This window comes from Podarcis liolepis, assembly GCF_965112155.1.
Source record: "Podarcis liolepis genome assembly, chromosome: 6".
NCBI lineage: Eukaryota > Metazoa > Chordata > Lepidosauria > Squamata > Lacertidae > Podarcis > Podarcis liolepis.
In genome coordinates, this window is record NC_139559.1 from 31,264,501 (window position 1) to 31,287,190 (window position 22,690).

A 22,690-nucleotide genomic window follows, 5' to 3' on the forward strand; every position below is an offset into this window, starting at 1 on the left:
TTGGGGGGGGAAATGAACGAATTCCTATGCCCCACAAATAAACCAGAGATGCATTTTAAATAAAAGCACACATTCTACTCATGTAAAAACACGCTCATTCCATGACCGTTCGTGGGCCGGATTTAGAAGGCGATTGGGCCGGATCCGGCCCCCAGGTCTTAGTTTGCCTACTCATGGCCCAGAGTATAAGACACCCCCTAATTTTTCAGGGGGGAAAATTAGTCTTATAAACAGAAAAATACGGTACTTTTTCTATGGCAATGCATATGGAATGCAACAGGCAGTTTAAAAAATAAATAAAAAAGAGCCAGTGGGATGGAACTTTTAAACAAGAAAAAAAAAAATACTTACTTTTGCCTTCATATGCACTGTTTTATAATTGTTTGCCAGATTTATGCACATCAGGGTAGCCAGTGTGGTCCCCTCCAGATCTTGGATTACATCTTTCATTAGCCCCATCATGTCTGCACAGAAGTAAAATCCCATTGGATTTAATGTGGTTTCTTCAAAAGTAAATGGGTGTTGGAGTTGTGACTGCAGCCTGTTCTGTGTTGCTTGACTACCGTGTAGTGCCACCACTTGAAATAATTTGACTTTTCTTTTTTCCAGTTTTCTGGGTGGACAACAAACATTGTGGACATTGTTCTGGCTCACCATTTTGGTCATGTAAGTCAACTGCTGGATCCAATATCGAAAATGCCTATTAATATAAAGAACTTTAAATAAAAATGAACTGCTTTGATCCTAACCTCAGTAGCTGCTTACAATAACATTATTACTGTCTCAGTTTTAAGTTGTTGAATGAGTAAAAAAAAAGTGTGTGTTTTGACATTCTGCTCCCCTTTTCTTGAGCATTCTGGGATGACCAGGCATTGCTAAACATTCCAGCATTGGAATATTTCCTGTGTGTTGATTCTTTATGTGTATACTCATGCTGCAAGTACATGTATATGTGACCTCCCACTATCTCTCCTTCCTTTACAGCAAGCTCTTCATACAAGTGTTTTATTTGTAATATTTATATTCTGTCTCTTAGGGCGTAGGCCTCTCAATGTAGTGTACAACTAAAGGAGTTTAATTTGAAATACATCAGAGTGTTTACAAAAACCACATAATCAGAATTATAAAGAAGTGCCAAGTTTCAGGAATCAGTTTCATTAAAAACATTGTAAAAGGCAAACTAGAGCAAACGAGTCCTAAAAGGCATGTTTGAAAGCTTGTATTGAAAGGGTTTTTTGTAGTTTCATTTGACAAATTCCTTGTATATTTGCTTTTTTTTTAATAGCATGGTTAGCAAGACAACTGATTAGAATATTTGTCATTCTTCACTAGGAAGAACTGCAAGCTAACTTGGAGCTGATCCAGACCTACAGACTTCATATTGCACAGGACATCAATCAGGAGAACTTACAGCTCTTTGTCACCTCCTATAACAGGTACAAGACTGGTATAGAATCCTGTTTCACCCCCCACCCCAACCTTGAAAGTATAATTGTGCATACATAGTGCTTCTGCAGCAGTTGACAGCATATATATTGGAATAGCCTTTGTTTTAAAAAAATCAAAGAGCCTCCCTCGTTCAAGAAGCTTACCAGGTTCCCTTCTTTAGTTTAAGATCCAGTGCCATCGACATGTGACCCTATAATGTTGTTCTAGTTGTCAGGGCTTTTTTATCTAAGCAAAATCTTAGTCTGGTTGCTTCATTCTTTTTATGCTTTCTAGCTTATGAATAGAGCAAACAACTAGGAGATAAAGTAGTCATGTGGCAAGCTGAGGGGTGGGTGGGGACTAAAGCACATGTGCCTCTTGTTGGTAACAAGAGGGAAATTGTGCACCTCGTAGAGTAGTTAGGCCAGGCACCCCCAAACGCGGCCCTCCAGATGTTTTGGGACTACAATTCCCATCATCCCTGACCATTGCTCCTGTTAGCTAGGGATGGTGGGAGTTGTAGTCCCAAAACTTCCGGAGGTCCGAATTTGGGGATGCCTGAGTTAGGCAATGCCTACATTGCCTCCATCCCAGCCTTGTTTGACTTGGTCCTCCCGTATTGTCTTCCTAGCCGTAGAGATCTGGACATTGAGAGGCCAGTCTTGGGTATGACTGAAGAGGCAGGAAAAACACTCAAGTAAGTTTATCTCGGTCATCTTTGAACCTGTGCTTGAAATTATGTGGAATTCCTTTTCTAAGTTTAGCAGTATTCTGTTTCCTCTGTTTCCCCATTGCCCGTGTACCCAGAGTTCCACATCCTTTAAAAATATTAATGTAGTACATGATTTATCTCCTTTTGCAATGCTTTTAGTAGAACAACTTGCAAATTGGACGCTTAATTGAGTTATCTGCACCCCAAATATCTACTTCAGCCTATCTAACTGCCTTTATTTTTATTTAATTCATTTCTCTCTCCTAAAGTTGAAAAAGACCTCCAAGTCAGTTAAACCCCAACCCGCTGCTAATGCAGGAAATCTATTGATAGATACATGGCTGTGCAGACTCCGCTTAAAAACCTCTAACAAAGGAATGCCTTCTAGGCATTCTGTTTCACCGTGGCGATTCTTCCTAAAGTTCAGTTGAAATCCCCTTTTTTGCAATTCAAACCAATTGGTTCTGGTGCTACCCTCTGGAACAACAAAAACCAAATGTGATCCATTCATGCCATAGCCCTTCAGGTGTTTGAAAAACTGTTGCTGGGGTGATAGATGTTTCATGTCACAGGCCTTCAGCCCGTCATTGCACTGCACAGTGGGTATCTGCCCTAAAGCACAGATAATTATTTCCCCAAGCTCCATCGTGGGGGAAAAGTTGTACATATGAACAAAATATGGTGAGATCACTTTCCCTGTGTCTCTTATCAGTTGGTACAGGCATGTTTGAATGAATGAATGAATGAATGTACACTGGCATTAAGTACATTAAGAAATAGTGATCTAGTATAGAAATACAGCATAATGAAGTATTCATGAACGTGATGTATCCGGTGAAGTCACTTTGTGCACGGAATGTCTTCTGCTTGTGCAACAAACCTTTCCCTCCCCTACACACCTCCTGCATCTCCCCAAATCTTCTCTGGGGGTTCTCCCAAGACTCCAATAGCTAGTATGGTGGGATGTTTTGTTGCGGAGCAATGGAGATGTATTGCAGACCAGAAATGTAGGGTATTCAAATGAACAGGAACTGTAATACAAATGATGGTATTTTCTAGGTTTAGGGTTGCTTTATAGAAATGCTAGCAACTCTTAGCAAAAAATAAAACAGCAGAATTTATGACAGCAGGAGTTGATGCTTGTTTAAATTGTGCAGACTACAACTTTCTCCTGTGGATTTTGTACAGGTGTCCTGTCTTATTAGTGGTTGGGGACAGCTCACCAGCAGTTGAAGCTGTGGTAAGTATGCCTGGTTATTATACTCTTTACTCTCCACTTCCTTCCTTTCTTGGCAGGAGAAACTCTGCAAATTTCACACAATCCGTTCAAGTAGTATTTATCAAGTGAGGTGTTTGCTTCTATCCATGAGTCTTGAATTTGTGTGAGGATAAAATACAGGCCATTGCTTTTTAAACTATTCACTTACTGATTTTCATATATCACAATATATAATTCCCCACCCCCCAAAATACAGTTTTGTGATAGCAGAATAGTCAAGGAATTATTGAAAAGTATTCTGCTGGGCAAATGAAGGTGTCCTTCCAGAGGTCTCCTTGAATTGCTGGTGATCTGTATTCATGTTCTTTTGTGAGGGCATAAGAAAGAAAGCGGAACCATTTTTTAAAAATAAACTTTGTCTGATTTTTGTTATTAATCCATCATTGCCGTACTTTATCTGTTAGCTTGTCCATCAGAGCCAAGTCCCAAATCTGTAAAAATCAGATTTCAAAAAGATTGCCATTCAAAGTACTCCAAAATTTAGCAATAGTAAGTCTGACAGCTGTCATAAGCTGAGTTATGAAATACTTTTAATTACTCATGAGCTGTCAAAGCTCTTTGACACAGGTATAATTTCTCCTCCTGGTGTCTTAATGTTCAAGGGGAGGGTGGGGGATCTCATCTCTGAACTGTAGTTAATATCTGGGCAAGTTTCAACATACATATCCTACCAGTTAGGCACAGATTGGGGTGCTGGTGATTAGATACTTGTGTCTAGATCCATGCAGCCCATTCTGATGTTATAAAGGCAATGTATATCGAGCGACTCTTTTTGTCTCTCTGTCTCTCAGTTCATTCCCTTCTGCTCTCACAAAGATTCAAGTGGGTAAAATAACATCAACACAAGCCCTGAGAGATGTGGTTGTGTGAATTGGTGTTGCCACTTCCCTCTCAAATTCTCTGTTCTCAAATCAAATGAGTTTTCAGCACCACAGTTTTTCTGGCTGCTATCGTTAACAGTGAATCTGCATCTCTGCTTTCAGTGTCAATTGTGGAGGTTGAGAAATTTAGAATGTATGTGTTGTCCCTGCTTTGTGCTTCCTGGAGACTTGCCTCAGTGTTTCATTTATGTCATTTTATTCTGCTGTTAACATTAAGGTTAGATAAGGCTGTGCAAGCTTAATGGCTGAGCAGAAATTTGAACACAGGACTTCCAAGTCCAGCTTTTTATTCACTGTATTGGCTTTTGATGTCATAACTAGACTTTATTAGATATAACCAACATTGTGCACTCTGTGTTTTGGGACTACAGTTCCCATCATCTTTGTCTGTGCTGTGTGAGGATTATGGGAATTGGAGTCCAACAACATCTGGAGTTCCCCACATTGGGTACCTCTGGTCTACATGTTCATGCATCTTTCATATGGGCATATATCAGTCACATCAGATACCCGGAAAAACTCTCAATCCTAACTTCTTCTTCTTCTTCTTCCTTATGTTGCCCATCTGACTGGGTTCCCCTAGCCACTCTGGGTGGCTTCCAACAAATTATAACACAATACAACATGAGACATTAAAAATTTCCCTGAACAGGGCTGCCTTCAGATGTCTTCTAAAAGTCAGATAGTCAGGAACGGAAAGGCGTTCCACAGGGTGGGCACGACTACCGAGAAAGAACAGGGACATTGTATCTTATCCACCAAATCCCTTCCTTCGATGTGCTGCTGCTAAAGTATGATATTCCTGTATCCAGTCCCCACCTTCGCTGGATCCTTGGTAATAACTATGAATTCGATAAATAACGGAGGGGGGAAATAAATGCTGTTTTGTGCTTTGTAGGTTGAATGCAATTCACGGCTGGATCCAATGAATACAACACTCTTGAAGGTAACCATCAACTATGAGTGGCTGTCTTGGGGGCTGTCATTCTAGAGTTCATTGTGCTTCCTGGTTTGCCATCCTCCACTACATAAGAACAGCCTGCTGGATTGGACCAAAGGCCCCATCTAGTTCATAACTCTGTTCTCACAATGGCTGACCAGATGCCTATGGGAAGCACGTAAGCAGATCCAGAGGGCAATAGCAATGGTGACATCCTGATAGCCTTATTCTCCATTAACTTGTGTAATACTCTTTTAAAGCCGTCCAAGTTGATATCTTTCACTGTCTCATGCAAGAGTGAATGCCATAATTTAACAATGCCCTGCATGAAGACGTATTTTCTTTTGCCTGCCTTGAGTCTTCATTTGAGGTCCCTGAGTTCTAGTGCTATGACAGAGGAAGAAATCAGAGTTGTATACCTGCATTTAAGTGTACTCTGGAGGCTGAAATGGCAGCAGGGAATGGGTTTGTTAGCAGCTGTGCTTCCTCTTAGTCCAAATCCAGAAATGAGGGCTAACCTCAACCCTATTAAATATATTTCCCTTTCGCCGTCTTCCCCTGTGGCTAATGTCACTGAAGGCTCCCCGTCTCAGCATGCCATTCATTTTCTTTCCCTGAGGAAACTTCAATTTAAAGCTATGTTTGCTGGAAATAGACACTGTGTCTCAGCTTGATGCTATAATCCACCACTTGCTGGGCTAATTTAGGCTTCATTTGTTTGCTCAGCATTTTTAGCTGAATGTCATTTTATCTTGGTTTTGACTCTCTCCTTTCTCCATTTCTTCTTGCAGATGGCAGACTGTGGAGGGCTCCCTCAAGTCGTTCAGGTGAGCTCTCATTTTAGTGGGTCTCCTGCATCTTGTATGCTTTTAGGGGTATAAATAATGGCTATATTTATGTTTATGTTTATGCTTATATTTATATTTATTTTTTCAGCCTGGGAAACTGACTGAAGCCTTCAAGTATTTCGTGCAGGGAATGGGCTACAGTAAGTTATAACTACACTGACTTATTTCACAGAGGGCAGGATTGGGAATTACCTGTCATTCAGACCCCACTAGGCTGCTGATAGGTCTATTTTTCCCCCCATTGAGACTTGGTGTTTTTCACTACTGGCCAATATGGGCCATGCATATTGCTGGACTTGGAAGAAGGTCTTCTCTGAACTGTAGGCATATTTGTCCAGATTCCCAGATTCCTTGGTGAGTGGGTTAAATTGGGAGAGTTCCAGAAAGGAAAATGTTAATTGCCAAGGTCTATCCTTTGGTTAGGGACATGGGTGGCGCTGTGGGTTAAACCACTGAGCCTAGGACTTGCCGATCAGAAGGTCGGCGGTTCGAATCCCAGCAACGGGGTGAGCTCCCGTTGCTCAGTCCCTGCTCCTGCCAACCTAGCAGTTCGAAAGCACATCAAAGTGCAAGTAGATAAATAGGTACCACTCTGGCGGGAAGGTAAACGGCGTTTCCGTGTGCTGCTCTGGTTCGCCAGAAGCGGCTTAGTCATGCTGGCCCCATGACCCGGAAACTGTACGCCGGCTCCCTTGGCCAATAAAGCAAGATGAGCGCCGCAACCCCAGAGTCGGCCACGACTGGACCTAACGGTCAGCGGTCCCTTTACCCTTTACCTTTACCTAATCCTGTGGTTAGATTGGCAGCCCTGTACTTGTATTCAAAACAGGATCAAGCCTTTTGCTACAGGTAACTTCATCGGGGGGAAATTCCTGCATCACCTGTCTTCCTGATCTGTGTGCCTGTAGCAAAAAGAAGGTACATAGCAAGAAATTAAATTTAGGGTTGGGGGGAAAAATCGCTTGACATTTAAAGGCCCAAGAAATTAGAAACTATATTTGCAGGTCATCTAGTGTGGTGTTAAGCACATTGCCTGAAGTTCTACCATGTTGCAAATACTGAAAGACTGAGTGTTCAGGCTTGGTGCTCAAGCAGCGTACATTCTTCTAGGCATGTCATTCCTACACTAACCTGTATTTCCCATTCCCTCTCTTGTCTTTGCTTCCAGTCCCTTACGTGCAGCTCAGTCACCTGAGCACTGAGTCAGGTACCTACAAATGTGTGGCTGGTTTGACTGAGTTACTTTTTTTTCTGATGCGTTACTCTGCTTCTAGCATGGCCTGGCGACATTTTGCATTCTTAGGCCACCCCACTGTACGCTTCTTGCGCTACAATTTTCTTAGTGGTTTCATTTGCATTTGGTTGACTGTTGCATGGTTCTGCAGCTCAGTGATGATCCAGGAGTAAAATCTATGATTCCTGGCTTCTTCTTCTTCTTTTTTAAAACTACTATGTGAGCATAGTAGTTTATGCACTCTTATGCACACACAGAGAGGTGACTGCATTGCAATGAGTCTTCGGCAGTTATGCACATCAAGCCTTAAGCATCCTCAATCATATGCGTGCCTTTCATTTTCATGCCTGAGAATGGAATCATATGCTAAAAATAAAACTGAATTCTCAACCCTGGAATTTCCTCATACATAGGTTTGCCATATGTTTGGAATTTCCGGAATACCGCTGTCCCTAGCAATGTCTGTCCAACAGTGTTGGGCAAGACTCAACAACATTTCTGTCCGGGTTGTCACTGTTTGAAATACGGCAATCCTATCATGCAGCAGATGGGGGGGGCACTTGCAAGTGGGAGGGGTACAAAATGAAAGCACAACTAGGGAATGTGGGGGTGGAGCAGCTGGGTGGGATTGTATCTGCAGGGGAGGTTGGAGGGATTAAGCACCTATTCCCACCTGCTGTTTCTCCTTTACACCTCCCCCCACATTTGTTTCACCATGGTAAACATGGGTTTGGGAAACTTGCATTTGCCAGTGTAACCTTGCGCTATCGCCTTGGAGGCAGCTCCGAAAAGGTGATGCGTCCTTTTGTTTGTTTTCCTGCAGCACCACTCTCCCCCCCCCCCACTTTACGCTTCTTCCATTTCGAAGGCATTTTCTAGTAAGGTAAAACAAAACCTGCTTATTTCTGGTCTTCACTGCCTCTCTCCTTCCAGTGCCATCTGCAAGTATGACCAGACTGATCCGCTCCCGGACCCAGTCGTCCTCCAGCGTTGGCTCTGGAGAGAGCAGCCAAACACGGTCTCAAGCCAGCAACCCAGGGGAGGCAGCGGCTGGAATTCCTGGAGCAGCTGGTGCTCCTCAGACTATGGAAGTATCCTGCTAAGCAAGCAACCATCTTCTGTATCCAGACAATCCCTCTTCTCCCCTTCTGAACCCACCCAGAATCCAGTGTTCACCCAAACATGTGGCATTAATAAGTCCCCCTCCCAACCTTGTTCCTGCCCATCTTACTTGCCACCTTCTCAGCTATTTGTCTCTTTGGCATTATGTTCCGAATCTTTTCTTTTTTCCCTGCATTGGCTCCAGAAACATAGGCTGTGTACAGACGTTCCTGAAAACAGGAGTGGGCTTGTGGGCCTTTGGGGTGGGGAGGGTTGGTTGTGCAGGGTGAGCGCCTTTGCTGACACACAATCCAGAGCAGTCTCTCTCTCTCCTTTCTCACCACACGGCCGCCATGTTTCAGGTGAGCTGTCTGCTTTGCGTTTATTCCGCACCACCACCGCTCCCGGCCTTCATACGTCACCTGCTTCTTGTGATGTTTAGCATTTTGACAAAAAGGATTTTACTGTGCGGGAATTTGCTCAGTCTTGGTTGTTGTTTTTTTACTCTTTGGAACATGCTCTGAGAAAGTGGGGAGGTTTCATGACTCAGCCATGGCTGTCAGCTAATCGGCGCTGCACAGAGCAATGCTTTGGGTGGGTGGGGAACATTTACGAGTGACTCAAGGGCTGGCCAATCAATGCTGTGCTAATCTAGCTTCTACTCAAACTGGAAAAGCAGAATCCTCCTGAGCTCAGACTGTGTGTGTGTGGCACAAGGGTGGCAAGTGAGCTTCCCCAGCGCGCTCGTCACATCTGTACGCATCCATTGCGCTAACATTCCATTGGTGCTAATGGAGAGAGTTACTGTATATGTTGGTGCCAATCCTCCCCCCCCCCGCCCCGATTCCTGTGTTGTCAAACCATGTGAAAGTGGTGGGTCTCCTGTTTTGTTTTGAATCCAAATAATTTCTGTGGCTTGTGCACTTAGAACTGCTTTCTAGTTGTGCTTCTGCTGAAGGTTATTAGGGCTCTTGGCTGCAGTCTTTACAATGTCTTTGGGGCAGGGGTGAAGATTCAGTGTTTTAAAACTTCAGGGGTGGGTGGGTCTTGAATCCTGCACTGTCTGAACTCCCGGCATATGCTGCATATTTTCACACTGTAGGGAAGTGTAAGTCTTTCATAGCAGAGGTGGGTGAAAGGCATCTCCTACCAGGACTGTTGGGATACCAGTTAAAGAAAGAGCAAGGTTTCTCATGAGCTTAGCTCTCCCTGATGAAAGTGTCCTATTCAGCAGTGTACAAGGGATTTTATACATTCTGCGGTAGCCAGAGTGCTGGCTTAAAGAGGCTTTAGAAAGGGAGCTGGATTATATTTAGAATGACTGACTTCTGCCACCCTGGGGGTGGGCGGCGGGGGGACCAGTGCTTTCCCAAGCTGGAGGAGGAGAAGAAGAAGAGAACAGTTGGCTTAAGATGTTCATACAAATATCTTACCCTGACTGTTTCATGATAGTGACTTGCACAATCAATTACACCTGTTAGACAGCCACTCTCCAAAAATAAAATGAATTTTCCAAAATATATTTAATGGTTGAGTAAAGTGAACTATATATTAACTGAAAAACCATAGATTTCTAAATCATTGATGGAGGATTGTTTTTTCAGCCTAGGTCCCAGTAGTCACACAGTGCTCTATGGTAATAATGTCAATTTTGATGTAGCAGCAATTTTGATGTTCAACAACTGGGAAGTGTTTATTCTATATTTGCTAAACTTGCTGGACACTGATGCATTACAATTGCAATGCCAGTTCTATTAAATTGTATGTAGTCCAATCCCACCCCCACCCCCATTTTCCTGGTTTAAAACTGGCATTCTGCAAACTTCCCTATTCACTGCTATAGCCTCCTCATGGGGAATCCCCAAGCCTTTTAATTATGAAACATGCTGTTTGCAATATGTGGGAATAACTTAGCAAACTGGTCAGTGGAGACTTCAGATTACGGTTTTGGACATCTGGAGGGACAGGCAAGCCAATTTTATAGCCTTTCCCCAAGCAGTTATGTTGCTACAAAAAAACTTGGGGTGCGGGTGGGACTATATTGGGTCTATGATTTGTTCTGCTTGCATCATGCAGGCGTCTTGAGCTTGTATTGAGCTAAGGGAATGCATCTGTGTACTGTATAATGTAACAGTGTGCTCTGTTTAGGGCCTGTTTTTTTATATATTTTTCATAGGCTGATATTAAATCTATTGTCTTGAAAAATTCAGCAGTCTTGATAGAAGTGGGTAGGTTTGCCCTGGGAGCTAGATAGTTCCCAGATTATATTGATCTCCTGAATTCGAAAGGTTGCTGCTTTTCTGCTTCCCGTTGGGTCACAGAAGACCAGAAGTGTGTGATTTCTGATCTGATAAGAGGGTGAAATAATTGCTGGTGTGCTGCTGACTTATTCATAATACAGTGGCAGAATATACTTGGCTCATGGGGCCAAGATCCTTGGAAAAACCAGGTTCAGCTCTGTTTCAAATAGGGAACCGGAAGATTCTGCTTGGGAGGGAAAATTCGTACTAATTAAATAAAGCTATAATCGAGTCTCATTGTTAATGTGGCTCTGTGTGTTTATTCCAAGTTTGGACTAGTCTCTATTAATTTCCAGAGCTCAGAACTATCAGATTTTGTCATCAAATGACTTCGTCATCAAATGAAACAGTGAGTTTCTCCAGTGTTCAAAAACACAAAACCCTGAATGGACAGCATAGCTAGTGTCCTGTCAATGTTTCTATGCAGTGCATATATTTTTGAGTCGTTTTTGAGTGCCATGGTAGAGAGACTGAGGTGTAGATAATATTAAAAAATCAAAGAGACACAAGTTGTGTAGTTATAGCATGTAAATTTCATCCAGAATTTTGAGGTTGGGGTGGTGGAGGGAAGAGTATGAACAAATGAAGGGTAACACGGTGCTGAAAGTCCCCTTGCCCTACTGCAGGGATGTCCAACCGGTCGACCGCTATTGACAGGTCGATCCCCAGATGATAGTGGTAGAATGATGTTGATCGCGGAGGCCCTTCTCTCCACGGGGGTGGGGGTGGGGGGAGAGAGCATCTGGCCCAGCCCACTTTCCTTCAATGGCACACGACTGCGAAAACAAAACTAAAAAAAAGCTCAATAACTTTGGCCTGCTCCCCCCAAAAAGCTTAACAACTTTGGGTTCGCCCCCCCAAATGTGTAGATCACTGCTGGATTCCCACCCCCACCCCCCGGAGTAGATAGCAGCCTCTTGGGAGTTGGACGTCCCTGCCCTACGGAAACTGCTCTCTCCCAGACTACTCATGACGTTTCATATTTTGTTCTGAGCTGGTTATGAGGCAGATCAGTAGTTACAACACCGAAGATAATTCTAAGCAAGCATATTGTTCTTACTGAGGCCTTATGAGTCCACACACACACACACACACACCCCACTGTTCCCACCCTGTTGGCCTGAAGAATGTGGATCTTAAAGGGCTACATCTAGAAAATAAGTGTTAATCTCTCTTTCAGTGGCCTCCCACCTGATGCACTCCCCATATTGTTGGGCTGGCACAGTGCAGGAGGCAGCTATTTAAGATTCCTTGCTTGGACTCCGTGAGCTCGAGGCCAGCACCATTACAGCTGCTCCAGACTTAGCCAGCTCACCTTTGGACTCATGCCCAGGGCTATGACACCATCTTGACCTAGTACAGTCCCCATTCATAAACGTTAGTGTTTCAGTTTGGGCAAGTACCAGAAATGTGAAAGAAACAAGGCTCTGTTGGGTCCTTTAAGATGTGGAGAGATCCATGAAGTATGCAGGAAAGTCCTTTAAAAAAGAAAAACACACTGGTTTCTCCACCCCCGCCCCCCCAAAAAATTGCACATGGACAACAGAAAGCAGCATGCACTAGGAGTTATGCTGCCGCCGGGGGGTAGGGGTGGGCAAAGACCTTCGGGGGGAAATGTCCTCAGGTGGGTGTGGTTTTCTCAGAGATCCCTGACTCTCCCCCACCTCCAGATCTTTTATATTGCGTAAGAGAATTTTCCCAAAGAGTGGTTTCTGTAACTAAAAAGCAACAAATTGAACAAAAGGGTGAGCAAAAGTAATTCTCACATGAGAGTATGGCTCTCTCTGCTTGGGACTGCATTAACATGGAACTTCATAAGCATAGTAAATTCTTCGAGACTGAGTTAACAAAACCATTCCTGCTGCTGAAATGTGTACACTCGCTTGCTATTTACAATTAGAGTTGCTTGTCTCTTAACACACACCATTACAGAATTGATAGTACCAGAGGTCTAACACCTGGAATGATCCACTAATGTACATATGATGTATATACCATATGGAGAAGCATTGTGGAGGTTTCAGGTTTCTTGATCAAAATGATTTTGAGTGGCTGTTTTGAATATGTTATGAATATATGTCTGACACCTTATCAACCCAGATTCCTCCATCTACTTCTCAATGTGCCCTTGTGACCTTTGGGTGCTGCCCACGCAAATGCAGCCTCACGTTATTCTGAGGGTAGCTTTGTGACGTCTTTGCATACATAATACTTATGACTAATACTGCCAGAAAGCTCCACTTGTCCATGGAAGAATTTTTTTTTAATATAAAAGAAATCTACATTGGACATCTAAACTTCCTGATGTAGCAATCTGGGGGCTGTGACTAGTTAACAGGAACATCAAGGAACAAAGTGCTTCATCGGGATCTCTAAATACAAGTGCTCATGGAAAATGTTCATGATGTTCGCTACTCACGTTACTTTCCATGGGACTGAGGAAACTGCAGAGGTGTTTTCAGAACTACATCTCATGGTAAGAAAACAACTTGAAAATAGTTGGATAAAATGGTTATTATACCATCAAGTATTGCCCTGAAAGAGCAGAAAATAGGTTTATTCCACTGACCGCTTGCTCCACTTTTGTTTCACCCATTGTTTGTTTTCATGAGGCGTTTGGTTGGTTGTGAGGTCTATACTCACCACCAGCTGGAGATGGTGGTGGTGATAGGAGTTTATTTTGGGCTGCTGTGAAAGATACAATCTCATAAATGGCAGGTAGGCAGGAACTTAATAGTACTGAGGCCTCCTGTCACATGAAAGGTTGTATAAGCTAACCAACCAACTGCATTGCTTAAGGACCAAAGTAGGGCTGTTGCTGTCATTATTTACTGAATTTATATCCAGTCCTGTCCTCCCCAAGGAGCCCAGGGAGGCAAACAGATGTACCATTTAAAAACAAAGCAAAAGCATTCTAAAACATATTAAAGCATTCTAAAAGCAATTGAAAACATTCATTCATCCAATGATCTTAAAGCAGTATTCTTTGGCCACCAAAAGAGACTTCAGGGCAGGTATGCCACCTCCACATCTGCGCCCTTTGGTTCTCTAGACTGAACCACCACCACCACACGAGACACTTTCTGGATTTAAAACTTGCAGTGTGTACCTGTCTGTCTGGATTCTAAAACAATGGTGTCCCTTTGGGGGACAAGAAAGGCCATTCTCCATAAATGACCACCCGTCCACAGGTAGTATCTAGCCTGCTGCAATTACCTGACTCTAGTTTGTTGTAAAATAAAGTCAAACAGTGTTGTAGAAGCATCTGTTTTCTGTGTGGTTTCCTCCCCCCTTTTTTTTCTGTCACACCAACCATTTTTCCACTTACGTCAAAAGGAAATTGAGCAGCTTGTGGGTTCTCGAGATTCAGCTCTTCTCAAGAACATGCAGTCAAACAACAGGAGCGGCACAAACTCACCGGCTGTTGGCTTAAGCTGTGCTTCAGGGAAGAAGGGCCAAGAGGATTCTGCTGCTTGGATTTTACTTGGGTACTTGTGTACAGAACAAGAGGGCAGCCTGTTGCTTGGAAGACGCTGCAGCAAGAAATCCAAACTACTGAAGAGCACTGAATGCAGAGAATCTGGTCAGGTGCGTTTATCTTTGGACACTGTTCATTAAAGGAACAGGTCTGGATTTGTGTTGGTGCATGCCTATGTATTGAGAGATGCGACCCAGTGTTCTGACTCCTATCCAGAAACGATTACAGCCAGGGGAACTGGGGTTGGGCTCCACCCTACCAACTGTCCTCAAGGGTCCTGTTTTGCAAGAGAGCTTCTTGCTTCTTCTTGTCGCATCACCATCTTGCTGTGATTTCTGAAGAGCCTGTGGCCATTTGGTGCTGGGATAGACAGGTGAGTGGTGCTCACAGTTGCATCACTGGGAGCAGGAGGAACTGTTATGGAGCTAGAGACCACGATGCTTTTGAGAAATGGAACCAAGGATTTGGCAAATTTTATGGTGATAGTAGTAGAAGACTGGTGGGGCAAAGAGGCCACTGTAGGTGAATAAATGCTTTGCTGAAGTGTGCTTCATTGTAGGATTAAGATAAGTAGGAGAATAGTGAAAGAGGAGCCTTGAATGTCCCTATGTCCCTGGTACCACGGTGGAAACCATAGAAGTGTGAAGAGTAACCATGAGGCTTTATCCACTAACAGGAAACGGCAATACAGGTTAACTTTAGGAAAGCTTTTTTTAATTATTGGGGCAGATAGCTATGTTACTGGCCACCAGGGCTGAGATCCAGAACTGATGTTTGTTGCCTGGTCATACTGATACGGACTTAAACTCTACTCAAAGATTATTTCTTTTATCAATAGTTAATCTGTTTAGCTTTCAAACTGTGGGTGAGACATAAGTTTCAAAGATAGTGGAGCCATTACTTCCAAACACGATTAGCCAGTGCATATTGTAACCAGGTTAGAAATGGATGGTATCTTAACACTGCCATCCTAGGCATGTGCTCTCAGCAGTACAGTCCAAACTGATTTGCAAAATACTTGGGAGTACATCAAACCTATGGCTAAGGCAATAAGTTCCATCTTTTCAAATGAGTGTGACATGTCCTAACTTGGCTGTGTTTTGTACTGCAGAGATTCTTCATCTGTTCACCTCTACTGTAGGATAGTCTTCACTGAAGAGTGTTAATCACCCCCTACTGGGCAACTCAAGGCTGGATTAAAGTGGCTGGGGGTTCCTACAGCAGTTTCCCAAATATGGCCCCTCTTATCCAAAAAATGAATGCATAAAGTAAGGAAATACATAGAATTGTAGAGTTGGAAGGGATTCCAAAGGTCACCTAGTCGAGTGTCATGCCCTACTGACTGAGCTATCAGATACCTCAGATAAAGACTAAGCAATTTATTGTTGCAAAAGCTTCCATGGACTACAAAAGCACCACCACAACACTCTGAGCAAGTGTAGTTTCATTTTTAAACTTGCTTCTCATGGTTTTTGCTCACTTTTGCCCACCAACTTACTTCACGTGGCTAAAGATACAAAGGAAGGCAAGGGAGGGCTCAGTGCTAGCATCCTAGACATCCAATTTTTGTTTCCTTTAACCAGGATGGTGTACCTTGTACTATAAAGATCCATATTTTTCTTGGTACTGCAGTCTTGCAGAGTAGTACAACTCCAAGGCTTCAGTCCTTCTTAATCTAGCCTGACTACAATGCTTTACAGAGGCATAACTCCTACTTGTTTTCACAGGCCAGGCCAGCTTATGTCCTCATGACCCCTCTGATTTTGAGTCTTTTTCCAGGGTTAACTAATTCTTCCTTGGGCTATTAATGTTAACTTCCCTAGCGGACTCAAACCAATAACCAAACCAGTGATGAAGCCAGTAACATCTTACAGAGGCAGCAAATGGCTTCTTGCCTCTTTCCCTAACGCAATGCAAGGACACTTCAAACACTTGGCAGATAACTGAGTTCAGAGCAAATGATGGATAATGGCTGATAGAAGAGGTCCTTTGGAGCATGTGACTGAGTGGAGCCAAGGACAGAGGACTCCAAGCTGGGAACCTAGATCAGCATTTAGTTTTAGCATGTAGAAAAAGCTCTTATATCATTGGTGAGCAACTGAATGGAAGCTCAATGGGAGGCTGGATGCAACCTTGAAGTTGATGCTGATGACCCTCTGTTTTCTCTCTTGTTAAAAGGTCTCTCTCAGTACTGTGATTTTAGACCACTATTACTTAAATCTACCAGCTGACGGCAGACTGTGATGGGAAGTTTGCCCAGCAGGAGGAAGCAGATTGCTACTCAGCCAAGCCCACAGTCCAACGTAGAGAACAGCCAGGCCCTTGGCCTCAGCCGTGCTGTCAGGCCACAAGGTGGGAGGTTGTTCTGTGCTACCGATCCCTGGACATAGAAAGTTTAGGGTTGCATCCAATGCTAGTCCTACTCGGGGCAGATCCACTGAAATGAATGACCACTGCTAACTTGGGACCATCAGCACAGTGGAAGGTACCAGGTGGGGGAAGGATGATCCGGGACTGGGAGAATGGTGCCTTCTGGATAGTCTTGGACTGCAACTCCTACCACTGCTGACCATTGGTGATGTGTTGGCTAGGACTGATGGGAACTGGAGGTCCCAGACCTATATGGAAGGCACCATGTTGGCTGCCACTACTAGTTTAAACACTTCTCAGCTTTGCTGGCTAACTAACCGGTGAAGCAGGAATGTCTTAATCAGGCAGGGGAAGGCAGCCAAGAGGGGGCAAAACAAACCTCCCTGGGGAGGGAGTCCCACAATCAATAAGCCCTTTTGTGGTGCCCCAGCCACCAATGGGATGTCAAGAGAAGCTGCCTCTGTTGATCTGAAGGTTTGCACAGCTTCTGTATGGGAAGTCTTTTAGATCATTTGTTGCCATTACAGTGGTACCTCAGGTTAAGAACTTAATTCGTTCTGGAGGTCCGTTCTTAACCTGAAACTGTTAATAACTTGAGGTACCACTTTAGCTAATAGGGCCTTCCGCCGCCACAAGATTTCTGTTCTCATCCTGAAGCAAAGTTCTTAACCAGATATACTATTTCTGGGTTAGCGGAATCTGTAACCTGAAGCGTCTGTAACCCAAGGAACTACTGTACTTGGCTTATCATCTATGTTCTCTGGGCAGTTAACAAAGAAAGGCTAAAAATCCATAAACCCCAGTCAACTAGAGCTCTAAAAATTAACACCAGCCACTGTACCAGCTAAATAACCTAAGCCTAAGCTATTTAGGGCCTGAATTTAGGGCACTTTGAATTGTGTCTGGAAATGAACTAGAAGCCAGTGCAGCTGTTATAATAAGAGTGCACCCTGCTCCTAGGACACCTGAAGTTTCCTGATACTCTTCAAGGGCAGCCGCACATAGATTGCATCCTAGGGAAGCTCAAGGCATGGAAAGATTGTAAGTCGTTCGTTAACTATGTCTTTCTTTATTAACTTGTAGGTGAGAGTACCCCTATAGCTGTTGCTGTGTGTAATTTCCCTTCTGGACATGCAGAGCCAATACTGTGGATGGGAGAGCAGCTGAATTTGCTATCTGAGTGAGTACTTGCACTGAGATGATGAATGACAGAATTCCCTCTACCCATCTTGAAACATACACAAAGGTGTGGAAGAAGGGTGTCCTTGTGGAACTGGCCTGAACTCTGAGGCTAAGCTCTCTGTTGTTTGTGCTTAAGGCCCAGTTCCTTTGGCTTCTACTTGAGTATCCACAAAATATATAAAAGATAATTGAGAGCCAATGTGGTATAACAGTATTGGACTATGATCTGGGAGACCAGTGGTTGAATTTCCTGCTCATTGGGTGACCTTGGCCCAGTCAAAGTCCCTCAGCCTAGCCGATCTCACAGAGGTGTTGTAAGGAGAAAATGGAAAGGGGAGAACCATGTAGACCACCTTTAGCTCATTGGATAAAAAGGTGGTATACAAATGTAAGAAACAAGTCAGCCAGTCAAACTTAATTTTTAGAAACCATTTGTCACCACAGAAATACAAATAGTATATAAATACATTTTCACATAGATGGTCTCCAGCACATGAGACCTCCTGTTGTATGATGAAATTTTGTGTGATCCATCTGGGCTGCTAAGGAAACTGAGAAACGTTGGGTACTATCCAACTAAGGAATCCCTCATCTCAAGGATTTCTGCTTGTGTGATGGGACTTCCCCTCCACTCCTCCCCCCAGCCACACCCTCCCCATATCTGCTCCAGAGGGTTGGGGGAACCCCTAGAACAGTTAGGGGGCACAGGGTGAGGAGAGAGGGAGAATGTTCCATTGTATAAGCAGAAATCCTTACACCGACTGAACATTCTTGTAGTGCGATGTTGTATTTATCCCCACCTATCAACAAATAACAGATTTTCTCCCTGTTAGTTAAAAAGGAAAGCTGCTGGAAACAGTCTAAGTATTTTTGTCACGGTAATGGCCTGCCCCCTTCCCTAGTTCTCAATTATGAATAGGGAAGATCTTCAAGGAAGAGCTCATTGGAAAGTCTTGATTCTCAATTTTACAATATGCTTTTCTTTTAACAGAGATGGTGAATGGTGGAAAGTGGAGTCAGTAACCACGGGCAAAGGCTGCTATGTTCCCAGCAACCATGTTGCCAAAATCTCTCACGGGTAGGAGTTTCTGCTTTCCTGTTTATGCTGCAGCAATATAAATGGTCTGGTTGGGAGTAATTTGGGCAGCAGTAGGGCAGTTCAGGATGTGTCCCCCCCCCCACAGCTGCCTAAGAGTGTATATCCCTGGAGGATCCAGTCTTAGCCTGCATGGGACAAGGGTTCTGGGCAGTAACAGTGGCGTGCGCTTCTCTTCCAGGTGGCTCTATGAGGGCATCAGCCGATCAAAGGCTGAGGAGCTGTTGCTGCTGCCTTCCAACAGTGAAGGTTATTTTCTGGTCAGAGAGAGCCAAATGAAGAAAGGTACTGAGTCTCTTCAGAAATCTTCTGACTCACTGGATTCTAGGGAACAAAGTGGGCTGAAGAGTGTGGCTCAGAAAGTTCAGAGGTGATGATTTTATACTACTTTGTGGCCTGATGGTGTTCTCTCTCACATGCAGGTTGCTACTCTTTGTCTATCAGACACGCAACTCGTGCTTCCTGGGATTGCGTGAAACACTATCGCATTAACTGCATGGAAAACGGCTGGCTTTACATCTCCCCTCGCCTCACCTTCTCGAGCTTGCAGGAGCTGGTGGAGTACTATTCTGGTAATTTTGTTTTCCCCTGCTTCCGGGTTGATAAAAGGGAGAGATTAAATTCTGTTTTGTTCCTGCTTGAGGCGGCCTCCAGTAGTTACAAAGCAATCCTGGTGTCAGCAGCTGGCATACTGGGCTGACACCTTGGGCCCTCTGGTGGCTGTATTCTCACAGCAGCCAGCCACTTCCTCCTGCACCTGCTCATGCCCTGCTACTGCAGCAGCAGCCCTTGACACAGCCACCAGCTAAGCCTGAGTGCGAGTGTATGGGGGGGGGGGGGAGGCTGGCAGTCTCCCACCTTGCTGCTGTAGTGCAGGGGTTGGCAAGGTTTACCTTGTCTGGGCCGGTTCACTCCAGCGGAGATCCCTCCGTGGGCCAGGATCGTGTGCGTGCCTGCAATTTTTGGCGTCTGCACAGACTACGAAAGTGAGTCCCTACACCGTGCTGGTTTGGTGCAGCACGTGGGGACTCGCCGAGCGGGTGGCTCGGGGGCCAGTTAAATGACCCCCGTGGGCCACTTGTGTCCCATGGGCCTTAGGTTGCCGACCCCTGCTGTAGTGCGTAGGAGCCTGTAGTGGGTTGGATACACTGGCTCCCTCGAGAAGGGAGGCTGCAGCAGGCGAGCCCAAATGCCAGAGGGCACTGGGAGGCTCTATGGAGAGCAGCCTGCCCAAGGCCTCCCCAAAACTGAAGTCAGGCCTTGACAAATCCTCTTGTGTAAAAAGATGAGAGTTGTGCTAAAGCCCAGTGGGTAAGTAGGTGGACCAGTCCATCTGTTATACCTGTGTAGGCGGTCATCTTGCACTAGCAAGTGAGGGATAGATGGATGTAGAGAATGAGAGGGCCAGTATGGACCCTTGATGTAAGAGGCTTCTCTCATATCAGCAGGTTTGACCCAAGTGTAACATCTTTAGTTTCTGCCATAGAAGAGAATAGCTGCCATGCACTCCTGTCAGAAAAAAACAAATGTGTGCTTAAGAGGCATCATCAGGGCTCTATAAGCGGCAGCTATCAATGCAGGAAAAGCCTGTAGTATACACTGCCATAAGACTACCTTAAAAGAAGTACCGTAACAGACTCCAGTCTATGATAACAGACTGACTGACTGTGCACTTTGTACTGGGAATTACATTTCATGCACAAGAAACTCTGATTTTCCGGATGTTAACAGCCTACAAACTCTCATCATCCTTGACCATTAGCTATGCTGCCTGGAGATGATGGGAGTTGGAAGTTCAACCACTGGAGCAATACAAATTCCTCATCCATGACTTTAACGGGTTGGATGGTTGCTCTTCACACACGCAATTGTACACACTGCCTGCTATTCCTCTGCTAAACTTCCTGGCTGGGCAGCAGATGGAAAAGAGGCTCACGTTGCTTCTGTAGAATAAGGAGTGGGGAAGCTGAGCTTCCCTGGCCACGAGAAATCATAATTTGATACCCAACTTATTTTGTACTTTTTGCACTGCTCAACTTCATTCAGCACACGGGTTTCAATCCTATGCTTGGTGAAACTAGTTCTGGGTGGTGTGCAAGTGTGCTGCCACTCACACAAATTGCAGTCTGCTTATTTGCCTTGGGGAACGCAACAGGATGCCTTTTCCTTGCTCATGCTAAAGTGGTGGTGGTGGGCTCTCCAATCGCTTCTATCTGACTCACAAGCTTGCTCTGAATCCTTCCAAGTACTTTGGCATGGCTAGGATGTATCCTTGAATTGTGACCATGCCTTGAATGCCTGTGTGTGTGTAGAAACCTCCCCCTTTTTTACACGCAAGTCAGTCTACTGCACAAAACTAGAAGCTGCATCTTTTGCTCTGGCATGCAACCTCCAGGATGCCCACAGGGGAATGTGGCGCTTGAGCTGGAAAAGGCTCCTCACCTTGTGCTGCCACCAACACACTGGTTTAAAATAGCAAGGTTGAAACAAGTATGTGGTGATCAGTGCAGTTTAGCTTTGTTTACTACTATGCGCTTGGTCTGGAATACCTAGTGGCTATGCATGGAAGACCCAGATTAGGAGATTCTTTCCTCCTTTTGTTAACAGAAGTTGGAGATGGCTTATGCTGCTGCTTGAAGGAACCGTGCTTCATCCAAGGCTCTACATTGTGGCAGAAGTCTAATCTCTCCCAACCAATGGTTGTAAAGAAGCCAGCTCTCAACTGGGAGGAGATCAGCAGGTACTTTATTATTATCCTCTTTTCTTCTAGCACAGAACTCAGCACAGAGTTCCTAAGCAGTCTCTTTCTCTGGGCTTGTATGAATTCATGTTGCTGCACTATCAGCCTTCAAAACCATGTTCTGGTTGGGCATCCTTCCTCTAAGGAGAAGACAGCAATCTTTGCAGACGGTCGCTGCTGTGATGATTCACTGGTTGCAGCAAGCATAAGACCATTTAATCTGTAGTGGGTAAATACTTCTGCTGCAAGAGAAGCATTTGGTTGTACTTGCTAATAGCAACAAGAGATAAAAGCAAGTTTCTGACAGTGGTATGACTGGGATAAGCAGTGGGGAAGTCTGCCTGCTTTTGTGTGGGAACAATCTACCAGAATGCTATAATGAGAACGTCTTTGCGAGAGAAGGATGTTTATCCTTCTGCTTCACGGCATATTTTAATCTTTCAATGTTTTCTCCTGTCTAGCTCAGACTTGTTGGCAGAAAATCCGTTAGCAGAAGACTCGCCAATTAGCTTGGGCCTGAGGGAAGCTGTCACTTCCTACCTGTTAATGACTGAAGAGCTGCCGTCAGAGGACACAATCAGTGAAAAGTGAGAAAGATGCATATACAATTAAGGCTACCGTTGGGAAGCATTTCTGGAATGTGGAAGACAGGACTTCAGTACTGACCTCTTTCTACAGTTTTTAATGCTCGCTCACATTAATTTATCTACTTAATAATTATATTCTGCTGGTCTTCCATCATGTGGCTCCCATTGCAACTACTGACCAAACCCAGACCTGCTCAGCTTCAGCAAGATGGCAGCCTCATGTAGTGAGGCCTTGATGGGCTTCATTTACGAGGACTATATATATGTATTTATAATATTTTTAAATAATAAAACTTGGCTGTGTATTTATGACTACTCCTATAAAGCTCTGCATTTCAGCAGAGTTCACTTCGCTCAACATCTGTAAAGGATATTTACATGGCAAACCAACAAGAACCGCAAGCCACTCAAACACCAGCAGATCACCACAACTGTTAAATCACTCACCTTCATTGTTCACAATGGGAAAGATATAAAGCTGGTGTTGGCTACGTAACTAAATATTGCTGTGAAC

At 44.3% G+C, this 22,690-nt stretch overlaps 2 protein-coding genes across 13 annotated transcripts in view; both read left to right on the top strand.

Annotated features, from left to right (window-relative positions):
* Nucleotides 1-10,967, top strand: part of NDRG3 (NDRG family member 3) — a 65,891-nt gene extending 54,924 nt beyond the window's left edge. For 3 of the 6 annotated variants that reach the window (XM_083508421.1, XM_083508419.1, XM_083508420.1), the window contains 9 exons: nucleotides 610-666; nucleotides 1,333-1,436; nucleotides 2,060-2,125; nucleotides 3,329-3,380; nucleotides 5,199-5,246; nucleotides 6,032-6,067; nucleotides 6,177-6,228; nucleotides 7,257-7,295; nucleotides 8,256-10,967. In XM_083508421.1, coding sequence (XP_083364547.1) covers nucleotides 610-666; nucleotides 1,333-1,436; nucleotides 2,060-2,125; nucleotides 3,329-3,380; nucleotides 5,199-5,246; nucleotides 6,032-6,067; nucleotides 6,177-6,228; nucleotides 7,257-7,295; nucleotides 8,256-8,425 — 624 coding nt within the window. In that variant the 3' untranslated portion in view covers nucleotides 8,426-10,967. The remainder of the gene's footprint in view (nucleotides 1-609; nucleotides 667-1,332; nucleotides 1,437-2,059; nucleotides 2,126-3,328; nucleotides 3,381-5,198; nucleotides 5,247-6,031; nucleotides 6,068-6,176; nucleotides 6,229-7,256; nucleotides 7,296-8,255) is intronic. The other 3 variants (XM_083508423.1, XM_083508422.1, XM_083508424.1) reach the window with 1 other exon arrangement.
* Nucleotides 10,968-11,077: 110 nt separating this feature from the next.
* Nucleotides 11,078-22,501, top strand: SLA2 (Src like adaptor 2). 7 transcript variants are annotated; one of them, XM_083508428.1, is made up of 8 exons: nucleotides 11,471-14,574; nucleotides 16,380-16,553; nucleotides 17,655-17,751; nucleotides 18,745-18,831; nucleotides 19,031-19,134; nucleotides 19,272-19,421; nucleotides 21,457-21,589; nucleotides 22,051-22,501. In XM_083508428.1, exons 2-8 carry the CDS (start codon nucleotides 16,445-16,447, stop codon nucleotides 22,178-22,180), a joined length of 810 nt encoding a protein of 269 aa, XP_083364554.1. In that variant the 5' UTR covers nucleotides 11,471-14,574; nucleotides 16,380-16,444; the 3' UTR covers nucleotides 22,181-22,501. The 7 variants fall into 7 exon arrangements, with proteins under 7 accessions (XP_083364557.1, XP_083364554.1, XP_083364555.1 ...); XM_083508429.1 differs by having other exon boundaries at nucleotides 16,405-16,553; XM_083508430.1 differs by having other exon boundaries at nucleotides 11,471-14,311; nucleotides 16,405-16,553.
* The last annotated feature ends 189 nt before the right edge of the window (nucleotides 22,502-22,690 follow it).

Bases quoted from the DNA above. Each gene is read 5' to 3' on its own strand.
- SLA2 (XM_083508426.1), top strand. From the start codon at position 16,445: ATGGGAAGTTTGCCCAGCAGGAGGAAGCAGATTGCTACTCAGCCAAGC. The intron at 17,752-18,744 runs GTGAGTACTTGC...TTCTTTTAACAG, and splicing joins CAGCTGAATTTGCTATCTGA to AGATGGTGAATGGTGGAAAG. The intron at 19,422-21,456 runs GTAATTTTGTTT...TTTTGTTAACAG, and splicing joins GCTGGTGGAGTACTATTCTG to AAGTTGGAGATGGCTTATGC.